This window comes from Rhinatrema bivittatum, chromosome 2 (assembly GCF_901001135.1).
Source record: "Rhinatrema bivittatum chromosome 2, aRhiBiv1.1, whole genome shotgun sequence".
Lineage (NCBI taxonomy): Eukaryota > Metazoa > Chordata > Amphibia > Gymnophiona > Rhinatrematidae > Rhinatrema > Rhinatrema bivittatum.
In genome coordinates this window covers 261650757-261667452 of record NC_042616.1, presented here as the reverse complement: position 1 = coordinate 261667452, position 16696 = coordinate 261650757, and the positions used below count along the sequence as shown (strand labels likewise).

The 16696-nt window shown below is 43.2% G+C and overlaps 1 protein-coding gene across 1 annotated transcript in view; it reads right to left on the bottom strand.

Annotated features, from left to right (window-relative positions):
* Window positions 1-16696, bottom strand: part of TOP2B (DNA topoisomerase II beta) — a 777593-nt gene that overhangs the window by 64279 nt on the left and 696618 nt on the right. Inside the window, 2 exon segments of the mRNA XM_029589448.1 lie at window positions 2439-2670; window positions 4777-4938. Of these exon segments, the coding sequence (XP_029445308.1) occupies window positions 2439-2670; window positions 4777-4938 (394 nt within the window).

Sequence of the window (16696 nt, the reverse complement as noted above, 5' to 3'; positions counted from 1 at the left end):
CCATTGTCATGTGTAAATGTCAAAGGAAAAATGGGAAAGTACAGGTGTATCCTACAGCTAGGTTTGGAAGTTTGCATACAAGTAAGTTTTTTGTAAGTGATATATATCTGCATACATTACCAAACTTAAATGCATGCTTTATACCTACTGAACAACAGAATTGAAATTACCCTTGTCTTTTGACTGCAGGTTTTGGATGGGCGGTCTGGGTTAAGTGATGGCAGTTAGTTTAAGGTGGTAAAGGATGAAGGTGAACCAGTGGAGGTATTGGAAAATTGGAAATTAACAGTATGACTGTTCAGCTTGGAGAAGAGATGGCTGAGGGGGGATATGATAGAGGTCTTTAAGATCATGAGAGGTCTTGAACGAGTAGATGTGAATCGGTTATTTACACTTTTGAATAATAGAAGGACTAGGGGGCACTCCATGAAGTTAGCATGTGGCACATTTAAAACTAATCAGAGAAAATTCTTTTTCACTCAATGCACAATAAAGCTCTGGAATTTGTTGCCAGAGGATGTGGTTAGTGCAGTTAGTGTAGCTGGGTTCAAAAAAGGTTTGGATAAGTTCTTGGAGTAGAAGTCCATCAATGGCTATTAATCAAGTTTACTTAGGGAATAGCCACTGCTATTAATTGCATCAGTAGCATGGGATCTTCTTAGTGTTTGGGTAATTGCCAGGTTCTTGTGGCCTGGTTTGGCCTCTGTTGGAAACAGGATGCTGGGCTTGATGGACCCTTGGTCTGACCCAGCATGGCAATTTCTTATGTTCTTATACACACAAGTAATTATTTTCATAAGCGGAGTACACACATTTCATAAAATTTCTCCCTCCATGTATGAATTGTGGTAATTATGCACACATATTATAATTATTTCAAACATAAAATATGTGCATGTAGCTTTACAAGATAAGAACATAAGAACATGCCATACTGGGTTAGACCAAGAGTCCATCAAGCCCAGCATCCTGTTTCCAACAGTGGCCAATCCAGGCTGTAAGTACCTGGCAAGTACCCAAAAACTAAGTCTATCCCATGCTACTGATGCTAGTAAAAGCAGTGGCTATTTTCTAAGTCAACTTGATTAATAACAGGTAATGGACTTCTCCACCAAGAACTTATCCAAACCTTTTTTAAACCCAGCTACACTAACTGCACCAACTACATCCCCTGGCATAGAAAGTATGCTGTTCGCTGTATGTATTTAAAAAAAATGTGAGTATACTGAAACATATGTGCATGCTTTTGGGACAGAAATACATAAACCATGCACAGTTTATAAAATACAGGCATAACTATCTCTGCGTATATTTATGCATGTATGTGTTGGCTTACATACACTATTGAAAATTGCCCATAACCAGAAAACAATGGCTGACATCAGATGTTGGATTTACTCACTATCAGGGCCGGTGCAAGGGTATTGGGCGCCCTAGGTGACCCTTGCGCTGCCGCACCCCCCCCCCTCCCCCCACCTGTTTCAGCGCCGACTGTGTGCTTCTCAGGGCGCCGAGCCGTAGGGGGCGCTGAAGAGCAGCTATGTGGTGCCGCAAGCGTAGTCTATCCTGCTCGCGGCTAAACAGATATAAAAACAGTCGGCGCCGAAAAAGGTGGTGGGGGGGGGGGGGCGCACGACACTGTGTGCTTTTCTATTTTGTTTGCTGCAAGCAGGATAGGGCCCCGCTTGCGGCACCACATGGCAACTCTATGGCGCCCCCTACAGCTCGGCACCCTAGACGACCGCTGAAGTTTGCCTAATGGTTGCGCTGGCCCTGCTCACTATTCACTTATGATGGAAAGCGCTTCCATAACTAGCTTTTGGGAACTCCTGAAATCCACCCCACCATTCATGATCACTGAGAATAAAACATATATCGAGTAATCATTACATGTTCAATAACTATATAATTTTTGGATCCTCTGGATACACCATTTCCAAACTGTTAAATCACAGATCTCTCATCTTTAATATGACCACAATGTTTTTGCTCTATTCTACACCCATACCAAAATGCAAGACCATTTCACCCAGGTCCTTAGAGAGCTCCAATAGCTTTCTGTCTTTTCTGAGTCCAGCTACAAACTGTCCTCATTTTCAGAACCCTTGGTGGATTTGATCCTATCCTCTCTTTGATCATGTTTGTATTTGTCATCAACCTTCCCAGTCCCTCTGGTTTAACACTTGTCTCCTCACTATTCCAAGAATAATCTTGATTGCTGCAGTCTGTGTGGAATGGTAAATATATAGATATAAAAATATACATATGGATTTATAGCAATAGAAAAATATATATATTGGAAATGTGCATTGCCTCATAACTAAAAATGTATCTTTACATCTAGAGGCACTATAGAAATTAATAGTAGTAGTACTTAATGATTGGGCAATAGTGGAATCCAGAGGATAAAAGCACATTTTTGCAGTCGCCCAACTTACTCTGAAGATGGTTTTGATTTAACTGGAGATAAGTCATGATCCTCTTTATATAAACTGTCTGAAGGAATGTCATCATCATCATCTTGGTTATTTATAACTGGAGAGGCTTTCACCTTTAGGTCATCTAAGTTATTGTGATTATTAGTATTGCTAACATTATTGTCATCATCATCCTCATCATCATCAGCATCTTCTTCTTCTGAGAAATCAAATGTATACTTGGGCCTTTCAGCTAAGGAACAAAGAAAAGTATTTTAATGCTTTAATCAGGTTTTTAGGTATCTATTAAAAAGAAGCTATGACTGTCTAGGTCTTTCATCTTATTTGAAATTAAAAATTTTGTAGTTCAGTCTATAACGGTTATATATCATGAACAACTGGACTCATCATGAACAGATTAATTCAAAGTAATTGCAAATCTTTTACTAATATTTCAGGTCTTTTTTTTATACAAAAATGAATTGTCCCTTTTCCTCCCCTATGGCATACATTTCTTGCTAGAAGATTTATTCCTGTGATGAAACTACTTTACATAGACCATCACTAACAGGTGCAGCTCTTGTAATTTGAGAATGCAGACATTACAGGGCCCTGTAAAAGGATGGAAACTTATATGGAACTCAAGCAAGTAAAAGAAAAAAAACTACACTGTAGCTCTTTTTATGGCAGGTTATTAAAATTCTGGTCTGCCATATAGAAGACTGGATAAGATTCCCAGCTTTGATTTCTGAATCACAAGGTAACTGAGGCCATGAGACCAGACAAATGGACAGGAAAACTCTAGGTTACAGGGGTAAAGTAAATGGGGAAGGAGACAACTGCTAGTTACTATAGCTTGATAACAGTAACATTGAGTGGTTTCAGAAGCAGCTGAAGATTGCGCTTAACTTTAGGGGTCATAAATGTTTCTTAAGTATGAAAAAAGAGGAACAACATCAGAGAGCAAGAAAATGACTTGCTTCTGCCATCCAGTACTTGGATCCTGGCTCCATAAGCCTTCATTCACAATTACCCAGAGATTCAGTTGTAGCATTCCTAGCACCAGCCAACCCAGGCTGCAGAATACCTGATCCAAGAATCGAAGCAGGGATCCTTTGCATGGGAGTACACAGCACAGCTACTGAGCCACCAGGCCTGCTCAAATCACCATCTTCTGTTGGCGCAAGTTCCCCCACTTAAATGTAAGCAGTTAATGTCTCTATACAATTCACTGAATGGTGCTCTAGTTTAGGATGACATCAAAATGTCAGTAAGAACAAGTAAATTGCTTAGGAATAGGAACACCTTGTACTTGAGTATTAGCAAACAAAACAAAAAAAAACCCCAGCCCTTTAGTGACAAGCTATCACTGAACAAAATTCATCCTCTGTGATTTGCTGGTAAAAACATGTTCAGTTTACTGTTTAAAAGACCCTTTGTATATATTCTGAGCATGTACAATAAATTAACAGATTTTCCCCTGACCTGATTTCACATAACCAGTCTAAGATATGACTGTTATTGTTTAATGATATTAGCTCTATAAGAAACTTTTATTGAGCTTCTAATTCTACTTTGACAGCAAAGTGAAAGTTATCCAAGCAAATATAACCTGCAGTCACAGAGACAACATGAGCAACTAAATATCAGAAAGACGCATTATGCTAATCGTATTAAAATGTTGAGTTATAACCAACAGGGATATTTTGTTTAAAATGAAAGGAAAAATGAATGAAATTTTGTAGAATTGTTTTGTTAAAAAAAAAAATGCTGCATCATGACCCAGCACCACTCTCCTACCCTCCCCTCCCTGCCCTTTCTTCCCTACCTACTTCCCCCTTGGAAAAAAAACAAAATTCTGTACTGCCAAATGAAACAAAAAATACCCCTCTACTCCAGGCTTGATGCTACACCCCCCACCCCCAACCCAGCATCTTACCCCATCCATGGATCTTCACAGAACAAGAGTGATCCCCAGTTGCTCCTGACCTGCCGATGCTGTATTTCAAAAGGGCTCTGGCTGACTTGAGACCGGTTATTGCCATTTTGAAATACAGCACTGACTGGGCAGGAGCAACTGGGGATCATTCTTACCTCGTGAAGACCTACAGATGGGGTAATATGTAGGGCAAAGGGTCCTTTTAATTTTTTTCTTTAGTGTGGGTTTGTTTTAGTGTGACTGTAAAATAGCACACACAAAAAACCCCCAAAATGAACAATTTTATAAGAAATGCAACAAAAGCCACCCCCTCCTGGAAAGAAAATTTCCTATATGAATATCCCTAATAACCAACCTATGGTAGAGTTTGGAATTGACCAAAAATGTAACACTTTCAAGGCCTATGGGCCATGTGTGTACCTGCAGCTCTTCTAAGAAGCGAATCTCGCGGGATAACTACTGGCTCACACTCTTCCAAATCACTTTCCGATTCTGCTTCATCATCTGACCATGGATTCCGCTTTTTTCCTTTTTTTCCAGAGAGTTTGGAGGACTGTGGTGTTCTTCTCACTCGGGGGGTTCCTTATCAAGACACATTGTTTAGAAACACAAAGAGGTACGGTCTATATGAACAAGGTCTTGGAAAGAAAAGCTTCTCATGTAATACATTTCAAGTCAAAATTTCAGGATCAGTCATTTTCTTGGCTCTCAGTTATCAAACAGGTATTTTTTGTTTAAAGGAGCATATGAAATTCAGAGATTCCAAGTCAGAAAAGTTGAAATATTTCGTACAGGTGCATTATTTTAGCAGAAAGAGGCAAAACCCTTTTAAATGAAATGTAATTTCTATAGGTTTTCAGGGTCTCTTTTTGTTGCTATACACCTTGAAGCTTTAATTCCCTGAGAGGTCTATTAAGGAACTGATGACACAGCACCCTGATTCCTAGCAGGCAATGTAAGGGGTCCACATCCTGTCAAGGAAGCAGCAAGTGTTGATTGGTTCAAATTCCCTTTGTATACATAGAAAATACCCAAACTGAGTAAATTATTTTTCTTTTCAAGCCATATTCATAATGAGGCCAGATAGCATATTTTATCATTGCATATCTTGGCAGAACATTTCCATTTTTGGAATTGGCAAACTGGAAAGAATTAATGTATTCATCATCACTGTGGTAGTCAATTCATTAAAACTGTACTCTCAACCATGACCATATATTTTAGTACTGCTAAATCTAGTACAAAACATGTCTAGTTGTTACATGAGTTAAGAACATAAGACATGTAAGGATAGATTTGAATAATGGGCCATCAAATCCAGTATCTTGTTGCCAAATGGCCAACCTAGTCAAGTGTAAGAACCAATCAGAACCTAATTGGGGGGGGGGGGGTGTTCTTTTTTAAAGTGTTTTTCGTGTCACTGTGCTGAACTGTATTGAGTTAGCTAGTACTGAACTGTTTTGAGCTATGAAGGCTTCTGTACTGCTGTATGTATATTTATTTGTTTCCTGTTTATGGGCTTGATGTAATAAGACACACTCAACAGACTTCAGAGTTTTACCACAGTTTGGCACACATTTTTTCTGCCCTTCCAATGCAAAAAATGTATACGTAAAACTATGCATATTTCTTAGTGCCCTCACATGGTATTAGCTATTGCCCGCCAATATCAGAGAGGTGCACCGGCTTAATTCATAGTTTATCAGTCCTGGAAATTTTACTTCTGCCCAGAAGTGGAAAAAAAGTTTCCAGTGCTAGTGTTAGTCTATGGGTAGAAGCAAGAATTCTGGTGCTTGGACCTGTAGTCAGGATTTATGCCGACATAATGCAAAAGAAGATAAAGAGAAAGTCAGAACAGATAAAAATATTCAACAATGGAGTAGAGTGAGGTAAGCGCCCATGCAAGAAAGAAAGAAATAGTTAGAAGTAGATATTCAAAATAAAGTTTTTAGATATATTAGCCAGATACAATGTAACTGGTTAACTTGCATGAGATATTCCGCAGCACGGCTATACTGTGTTTAACGCTACAGTAGCATGGATTTGTGTTTAACGCTACTTAGCCTGATAATTCATATCAGACTAAATAAGACTTGCTCTATGTCATGTTATAAAATAACCTAACCGCACGCATGTGTGCGCGCAATTTTAAGTGGGTGTGTGCCTGTGCATGCAAATGCCGCTTTTATTGTGTAAGTGGGGGATTTTAAAAGACACGTGTGCCAACACCATTGGCCATTTTCCCAGTTTGTTCCCAGTGCACTCAGTTAAGGACTTTCAAACCCCCCTAGTTTAATAGCCTCCCTTCCCCCTGTTAGCTCCAACCTTTAAAACCCCGCTGATCTGCCTATATGTTTTGTTTTACTACTTTCAAGTCATCCATAGTAAAGTAAAGTTACACGACACGGCGTGTGCCTGTGCATGTAAGTATTTACGCCTAAATTTCAAGTTTAAATCCAGGAATGGCCATGCCCTGCCCCTTTTTTGAACTTTTCATTTGGGCACACAGCGGAAAGTACACGCATATCCGAGCTGCTTTTAAAATCTACTCGGCACGTGTCAGTACAACATATTCGTACATCCCCTGTGCACCCCACTGTGTCAGGCTTTTAAAATTAACCTTTTATATTGTAAGCCCTCTGAACATGGGAAAATACCAACAGTATCTGACTATAATCCGCTTTGAAAAAGCAAAATATAAATTAAAAAAGTAAATAAATAAAAATACAATCTGATCCACCTAATATAACAGCTACACACCGTATTAAATGCCTGGAAGAAAAATGACCAGGATGCCATGAACTAAAACGGTGAAAGATTTCAAAGCGGCGTGGGATAAACACTGTGGATCCATAAAGGCTAGAGGATGGGAATGAAAAGTAGAGCCATGGGGGTGGCTTGCTGGAATGTTTACTACCTGGTGATTACTACCCTTACTCAAAAAAATCCCTTGCATGGTTATTGCAACCCCAACATTGCTCTCTGTTTCAATGGCAAAGGGAAATGTGGAAGAGAGGATTTGCATTCAGATAACAACCAAAAACAACTGAACTACATAATCTGGGTAAATAAACGTACGTGGGGTTAGCTTGCTTATTACGGCGGTTACTACCCTAAAACAATTAAGCCTGATACATCACTTTGAAAGCATATACAGCGTTGCCATCTGCTTCAACAGTAGGGTGAAGTAAGGAAAACAGGATTTGCATTCAGGCATCATCCAACAAGACATCGATCTGTGCAGTCTGGGCGAACAAGCATCGGGGTAGCTTGCTTGATGCGGCGGTTACAACCCTTAAACATAAGCCTTATGCTCACCTTTGATGCAACTCCAACATTACTCTGCATCAATGACAGGAGATAGCTGGAAATTTGAATCAAACAGTTACCAACAAGAGCCCTGAAGTTGGAGAATGGTGAAACAGATAAGCATGGAAAAATAAGAGTCGAAGTATGGTAAAATAAGAGTCGAAGTTGGTGGTTGGTGAAACAGATAAGTATGGGAAAATAAGAGTCAAAGCTTGCTGGGCAGACTGGATGGGCCGACTGGTCTTTTTCTGCTGTCATTTCTAGGTTTCTATATTAAGCATGTCACAAACAAGTTATGCTATTAATCAGATTACCAATATAAAAGATCCAGGTATTGGCTGAGAATTACTAAATATCAACACCACAAAAAATCCAGCTCAATAAAGAGGAGTGTTTATGAAACTCTGGGAATACCTCATATAGGGCCACTGAGGGCTATAAACTAGTGCATACAGCTCTTGAAGGCGCTAGGGCTTTTAAATCATTGGAATCCCAGAGTTGATGATTCTTCGAAAAGCTATCATATAAGTGTTACCAGTTCTGTAGAGTTCAATACTGAAGCTGCCGGTGTGTTATAGCATAGAACTTCTTATGCATTGTCCTACATGCAGCATGCATAAGAGGTTCTGTGCTATAACACACCAGCAGCTTCAGTATTGAACTATACAGAACTGGTAACACTTATATGATAGCTTTTCGAAGAATCACCAACTTTGGGATTCCAATGATTAAAAAGCCCTAGCGCCTTCTAGAGCTGTATGCACTAGTTTATAGCCCTCAGTGGCCCTATATGAGGTATTCCCAGAGTTTTCAAAAACACTCCTCTTTAATAATCAGATTACTGCAAAAGGCATCTGGCAATGTTGGAACAAGCAAATCAATGACATATCCTTGAAAAAAAACCCTGAACTTTATGCATGAGATAAATACCGTCAAGTAAGATAAAAAAAAAAGACTCTGCTACTATATATATACAGTGTGAGGAATTCTTACTTGAACTGCAAATCCTAGAAGACCCAACTGAGGCGGCACAGACTACATCACTAGCAATTCAAGGACTCCCTCAAGCATACTATGAAGTGGCTAGAAGTTTTGATATATTCAACATATCCAAGCTGACTTCAGAAAATATTTAGAGGAACTCGGCAAAATATCATGCCCACACTTTATTGTTTACAGAGTTTTTAAACAGCATTTACACCATAACACTACTATGTGACCACAAAAGCTTCCTACATATTTTATTTAAAAACACACTACATTCATGCATTACCCTTCATTCGCACCACTCATACCATCCATACCAAATATCACTTAAAACATAATCACATGATAACCCTCACATTGCACAATGGAATGTAATTCAAGAGAATATACATCTGCTTTATACACTTAGTTCTTCCATTTAAACCATATTCATGTTCCAATCCTTTACATTGTGTTATATGCTTAAATATGCTTAATCCTGTTGTCAATGAACATTTTTCTGTCCCTCCTATGTATATCCACTTCCAACGAGAGCCTCGTTTCACCCTCAGAACAGGGCTTCTTCAGGGAACTACAATGCGAATATGAATCATCAAACATTCATCAGACTGTCATCATGCGATGTATTTCTTCACAATATTCATGGATCAGCAGCAAATTTTCATAGAAGTACTTTAGTACTGCATGTGGTCTATTCCATAGCAGTGATATCTATGAACAACAAGTAATGTACTATTATCATACAACCATTATCTCATCTTCCCATAGTATTAACCATCCTTATATACACCAACACCATTCACATGGACAATACCAGTTTAATGTCATCTTGGGCAGGCAGATCTCACAATCAACGCATTTCTTCATCAGGGTGTTGAATTTCACGGGATTTATGACCAAGTCACAAATATACCGCATATCAGTTCCTTATATAGCTTTATATGATCCCATATCTGTAACAAATATATACTGGGAATTAACCGCTGTTCACATAACTCTATCATCATATTCTAGATACAAACACTAACATCAAACCTAAAAACCTCCATATTAACTTGCCTTATGTTCCTTCAATAATGTCTAAAATACTCAATCCGCACCCGTGAGCAGCTCACTGAACTTCACTTCATGTGAATGGTGTTGGTGTATTTAAGGATGGTTAATACTATGGGAAGATGAGATAATAGTTGTATGATACTAGTACGTTACTTGTTGTTGTTCATAGATATCACTGCTATGGAATAGACCACATGCAGTACTAAATCACTTCTATGAAAATTTGCTGCTGTTCCATGAATATTGTAAAGAAATATATCGCATGATGATAGTCTGACGAAGGTTTGATGATTCATATTAGCATTGTAGTTCCCTGAAGAAGCCCTGTTCTGAGGGTGAAACGAGGCTCTCGTTGGAAGTGGATATACATAGGAGGGACAGAAAAATGTTCATTGACAACAGGATTAAGCATATTTAAGCATATAACACAATGTAAAGGATTGGAACATGAATATGGTTTAAATGGAAGAACTAAGTGTATAAAGCAGATGTATATTCTCTTGAATTACATTTCATTGTGCAATGTGAGGGTTATCATGCGATTATGTTTTAAGTGATATTTGGTATGGATGGTATGAGTGGTGTGAATGAAGGGTAATGCATGAATGTAGTGTGTTTTTAAATAAAATATGTAGGAAGCTTTTGTGGTCACATAGTAGTGTTATGGTGTAAATGCTGTTTAAAAACTATGTAAACAATAAAGTGTGGGCATGATATTTTGCCGAGTTCCTCTGAATTGATTGAGTAGTATATGTATATATTAGAGGAGTGAATCGGAACTGAAATCCGAAACGATTCTGGTTCCGATTCACATCTATAGAGATGTGAATCGGAACTGAAATCAGTTCCGATTCACTGAAATCAGTTCCGATTCACATCTATAGAGATGTGAATCGGAACTGAAATCCGAACCGATTCTGGTTCCGATTCACATCTCTATGCATGTTTATTTTTGACCTGTTCAGAAAATATTTGTCATTCACTTGGTACAAGCAGAACAATACCAGAAAAAGGATTTTCCAGATAATGAACCTGCATATAAAGCTGATTTTTCAAAGGGTTTTATGCATAAAAATAGCAAACACATGCTGTGTAGTATATACAGTATGCACATGTTATTTAAAAAACATTTGAGTTTGTGTGTATTTTCGGTTTCACATGTAGATTTTACTGGAAAAACAGGGGCAGTCTAGGTGCATTCTGGATTGAGGCTCAGAAGTATATGTGGTCGTTGCTATTTTGTAAGAGATATACGTGAATACATTATCAATCTTATTTGCTGATTGACTTGTGCAAGTGAAATTGGACTTATCTATTTCCAGTTTTTGGGTGGGAGGTCTGGATGAACTGGTCAGAGGTCTAGGTGAAATGGTGGGGGGTCAGCATAAAGTGCTGGGTGAATTTATGGAACAATCAGCAAATGGCGATTCCAAGTGCACATACAAGTATTTTCAAAATGATATACATGCATAATTTATAAAATACCTGCTTTTGCGAGAATTCTGGGTGTCTATTTGCATAGCAGGACATTTTCAAAAGAATTTACAATGTAAAAGTACTATATATTGAGGTAATTTTCAAAAGCTCAATTTTGCATGAAAACCTTTTGACAATTCAGTCCTATGGAGCGAATTTTCAAAGGAGTTCTGCATGTAAAAGTAGCAATTTTCAAAAGTTAATTTACTGAATAAAACTTTTCAAAAATAACCTCCACAGTGTCAAGATTATTTCATGTGTAAGATATACCTGTGTTATGAGTATAAAATGGTTGAGACAGTATGTGTTTTCTATCATTGAAAATATACACGCAATGAAAATTGCATGTAGTTTTGCAGCAGAAATAAACTGTATTTTATAAACTGTGCGGCTCCTTTTTGCACATTTATAAAATGCGAGCAATAATCTCTGCATGTTCATAAGAACATAAGAACATAAGAAAATGCCATACTGGGTCAGACCAAGGGTCCATCAAGCCCAGCATCCTGTTTCCAACAGTGGCCAATCCAGGCCATAAGAACCTGGCAAGTACCCAAAATGCTGTACCGTGGATGAGTTTGAAAGTTAATCTCATAGGACATGCAGAGGTTGGAGAAACATCACAGAAAATGACAGAAAAAAGACACAAGAATTTGGACATTTTGCAAACGATTGTTCTCCTAGGACAAGCAGGATGGTAGTCCCTCACAGATGGGTGACATCATCAGATGGAGCCCGGCACAGAAAACGTTTGTCCAAGTTTCTAGAAGCTTTGACTGGCACACTGAGCATGCCCACCATGACACTATCCATGCATCCACACAAGGTCCCCCCCCTTCAGTCTTTTTCTACAGTGCTTAGAGCTCTAGTTTGTGCTCTTTTTTTTTCCAGTTTTTAAGCACCTTTTCTCTCGTTCATCGCTGGTCCCCCTTCTTCTCGACTGTGTCCCTTCGGCGTGGTGTTATTTTTACCATTCAACCTTTTTCGCGGTCGATTCCCAGCGGCTTGCTTCTCGGTGACCGTCGACCATCGACCGTTTTTCAGCTCATTTTCATTGCATCGTCCACTTTTCGCCAATACCCCCAATGCCCGCGGACCATGTCCATCACGGACCCACATGAGGTTTGCATCCTCTGCCTGGGGGCATCGCATGACGTATGAGGGTGTCAACTATGTGATCAGATGACCCCCAAGGGCCGTTGTGCTTGTCTCGATAAAATGGAGAACGTTTTTGGCCCCAAAAATTCAATCTATGCAGGCTTCGAAGTCCTCGACGCCCTGTGCATAGGGGGGAACCGCTGGATACGCTGTCCCACTCTACACCCCCAGCAGCTACTTCCAAGGATCGGGGGAGCCAGTGATTGGCCCTAGCCGCTGACGGTGCTCTCTCGGTCATTGGGGTTCCTTTGCTTCCTCAGTGCTGGGGAAGGACCGGACAGAGAACTGTGGGGAAACTCTGAAAGCAGGAGTTGGATTGTAGGGTGCAGTGCTCTGAGCTTTACGGGGCACTGAACTGCCCCCCCCCCCCCCCCCCCGGCACCAGTCCCCATACCGGTGCCCACACCATCTCTATTGTTGCCCCTGTTTGAGCGTCTAGGTGTCCTACTTGGCGCCCTTCAGATGCAGCCGATGCCCGGAGAACCATTGGTTCCCCAGCGGCCGCCGATACCCTCCTCGGGAGCGATTCCCATCATCGGGTCCTCCTCAGAGGAATACATGCACTGACCACCGGAGCCGTCCAGTGCTTTGATCCTGAGGCCAGAGGTCCCTGAACCAGTGCCTGGACCATCGAGCCTCCTGCGGCTATCGCTGCCCTCCCTGCCGCCAGTCCCCTCAGCGTCATCGGTGCCCAGACCAAAAGGTTTGGACAGACCTCACCCACGCAGGTCCCTAGGGGACCTAAGTTGGGAGGAGGGCCCGAATGATCCATGGGGAGATGTATCTACCGAATCTTCTTCTGAAGACTCTGGTGACTTCCTCTCAGAACCTTCGCCATCACAGGAAAGGTGTCGGTCTCCCCCAGAGGACCTCTCCTTTGCGGCTGTTCCTATTCATGACATCTTCAAGGATCTTCTCTTAAGCATGTGAGAACATCCGATAATTTTTCCAGTGAACAGAAAGGTAGACGCGAGTTACCTGGTGCAACAGGACTTAGGTTTTGAAAAACACCATCTCCCCCACCGATCTGTGGTAGTGGAGTCTGCTCTCAAAAAGGCCAAGCATTCCCGCACCCATTCCTCGGCTCCTCCGCCCCCTCCCCCCAGTGCGAGAACATCGGGAGCTAGATGCCTTAGGTAGGAAGATCTTTCAGGGCGCTATGCTCATTGCCTGTATCGCCTCCTACTAGTTATACATGACCCAGTACAACAGGAACCTGTGGAAACAGGTCCAAGAGTTTGCAGAGCGTCTGCCGCAGCAGCAACAGGAGTTGTTCTCTGCTGTAGTACAATATGGCCTGTAAGCCGGAAAACATGAGGTGAGATCCACTTACAATGTTTTTGAAACAGTAGCATGGGTGGCCACCGAGGGCATCAGTGCCCGTAGGAAGGCCTGGCTCCGAGCTTCCGACCTTCATTCAGAGATCAAGAGAAGTTGGCTGACTTACCTTGCACAGGGGAAAATTTCTTTGGGGATAAAGGTCAGGGACGTGTAGCCCAGCTGAAGGATCACCATGAAACCCTTCAACAGCTATCCGCTAGTGCTTCTGACCCACCCTCCTCTGCCATGAAATCTTCCTGACTGAGTTCCAGGAAGTCTTTTTATCAGCAGTGGAAGTATTATCCTTCAGTCACCTGGACTCGCATGTTCCGGGCTGGTTCTAGAGGTCGTTCCCGTCAATAGCAAACTCCCAGGGCCCAGCTGGCCCTACATCAGACTTCAGTTACAGGGTTTTGACTGAAGGTGAGGGAGCATGAGTCAGTGTGTCATATCTCTGGCACATGATTTCCCCGGTGAGGGGCAGGCTTCCTGGCTTCGCTCACCACTCGCCGCTCATCACGTCGGACTGTTGGGTCCTCACCATCGTTCGCCAGGGGTATCGTCTGAACTTCAGAGAAGTCTCCACAGACTTTCCCTCATGTCCATCATGGGGTTTGTCTGCCCCGCAGGATATAATTTTAACGGAACTCTCCACTCTTACAGTGGTGTGAGTGGTAGAACCTGTTCCCCATCATCAGCAAAGGCGGGGGTTTTACTCCTGATACCAAAGAGAATGGGGGGGGGGGGAACTTAAGTCCCATTCACAATCTCACGGCCTTGAACAAATTCTTCCACAAGGAAAAGTTCAAGATTGTCTCTCTGGGCACTCTGATATTACTCCTCAGGAGAGGAGACTGACTCTGTTCCCTTGATCTCAAAGACACCTATGCTAACATTACCGAGGCACAGGAAGTACCTCTGCTTCGTGGTGGGGTGAGCTCACTAACAGTACAGGTACCAGGTGGCTCTTGGCATAGTTGACAATCCACCCGAGCGACCGGAGCAGCCGAAGTACCCTGCTGACTGCTCGGTGGCCCTGTTTCCAGGACTTCGCCCGTATCAGCCAATCGTCCAGGTAAGGGTGCACCAGGATGCCTTCCAGGTGCAAAGCCGCTGCCACCACTACCATGACTTTCGTGAAGACCCGGGGCGCCGTGGCCAGTCCGAAAGGTAGGGCGCGGAACTGAAAATGACGACCCAGGATCTTGAACCTGAGGTACCGCTGGTGCTCCCTGCAGATAGGAATATGCAGGTAGGCCTCTGTGAGATCCTACGAAGCCAGAAATCCCTCCCGATGCACCACTGCCAGGACCGAACGAAGGGTTTCCATGCGAAAACGAGGAACCTGGAGAAACTTGTTCACCGTCTTGAGGTCCAGAATAGGACGGAAGGTGCCCTCCTTCTTCGGGACCACGAAATAGATGGAGTAATGACCCCGACCCAACTCGGAGGCGGGAACCGGCACTATCGCTTCCAAAGCGCAGAGCCGGTCGAGGGTGTGACGAACTGCCACTTGCTTGGAATGGGACCCGCATGGAGAGAAGAGAAACCTGTCTCTGGGTGGATGGACAAAATCTAACGCGTAGCCGTGTTTTAGAATATCCAAGACCCACTGGTCCGATGTCATTTGGACCAACTCTTCGTAAAAGAGAGCAATCCGGCCCCCCAGCCTGGGGACCGGATCGTGGGTCCGCCTGGCATCATTGGGTAGACTTGAGGGAGGTGGAATTGGAGGGGCCCCGTCCCTGTCCCTCCCTACCGGGACGGCGCCCGCAAAAGGACCGGTTCCAGGAACTTGAACGAGATGACGGAGTGCGAGGAGTTTGTTGACGCGTGGCCCGTGTCCTCCGCTGATTCCTTGTCCGATACCTAGAGGAAGAAGAGAAAGACCTCGAAGTCCGTGGATGGTCCTCCGGGAGCTTATGAACTGCGTTCTCGTTGAGAGACTTAATAATTTGATCCAGGTCCTCCCCAAAAAGGAACTTACCCTTGAAGGGAAATGACCCTAGGTGGGTCTTAGAAGAGGCATCCGCCAACCAGTTCCGAAGCCACAGGAGACGCCGAGCCGAAACCGCCGCAACCATGGAGCGAGCAAGCACCCTGAGAAGGTCATAAAAAGCATCCGCCCCATATGCCATAACGGCCTCCAGCCGATCTGCCTGTTGAGCTTCCGCTTCTGGCAATTCCTGCGAGGTGAGAAGCTGTTGGACCCATCGTAGTCCCGCTCTCTGTGCCAAGGTGCTACAAATAGCCGCCCGCATCCCCAACGCCGAAACCTCAAAGACTCTCTTGAGGTAAACTTCCAGCTTTCTGTCCTGAATATCCTTCAGAGCGGTGCCACCCGTGATGGGGATGGTAGTATGCTTGTCCAGGAAGTCCTGTGGCAGGGGATAGAGCTTTTCCATAGCCCTACTGACCCTGAGGGTCACCTCAGGGGTATCCCACTCCCGGGAAATAAGTTGGAGAAAGGAAGGATGAGTGGGAAAAGCTTTGGCCAAGGGCCGAAGGCCCGCTAGCAGCGGGTCCCCCTTCCTGACGTTAGGATCCGGTCCGACCGGTTCCGGGGGGAGGGGGGGGGTGTCGATGTCCATCTCTCTCAGAATATGGGGAATGAGGTCGTCTAATTCCTCTGGTTGAAAAATGCAGAGGACTCTCGGGTCATCTCCTTCCACCTGGGCTGCCAAGGTGGGATCATCCCCCGACGGTTGAGCATTGCCCTGAGAGGAAGGCCCCCCCAGCGGCACTGACAAGTGGACCAGCTTCGGAGGAGTGGGGCCCGGGAAATCCAGCGGCGCATCCTTATACTGTAAAAATGCTTTGTGCATTAAAATAATAAACTCGGGAGAAAAGGAAGAAACTCCCCCGGGAGGGACCCCCGGGGCCTCCCCCTCCCGGTGTCCAGGCTCCGATTTGGCCAAAGGTGCCCTCGGGAGTGGCGCAGTTGTGTTCGGGGAGTCCTCCTCCGACATTCCCCCTTCTGAATCAGACATCAAAATGGCCGCCGTTCCTGCGCTCAGCGGGAACGGAACCTGCC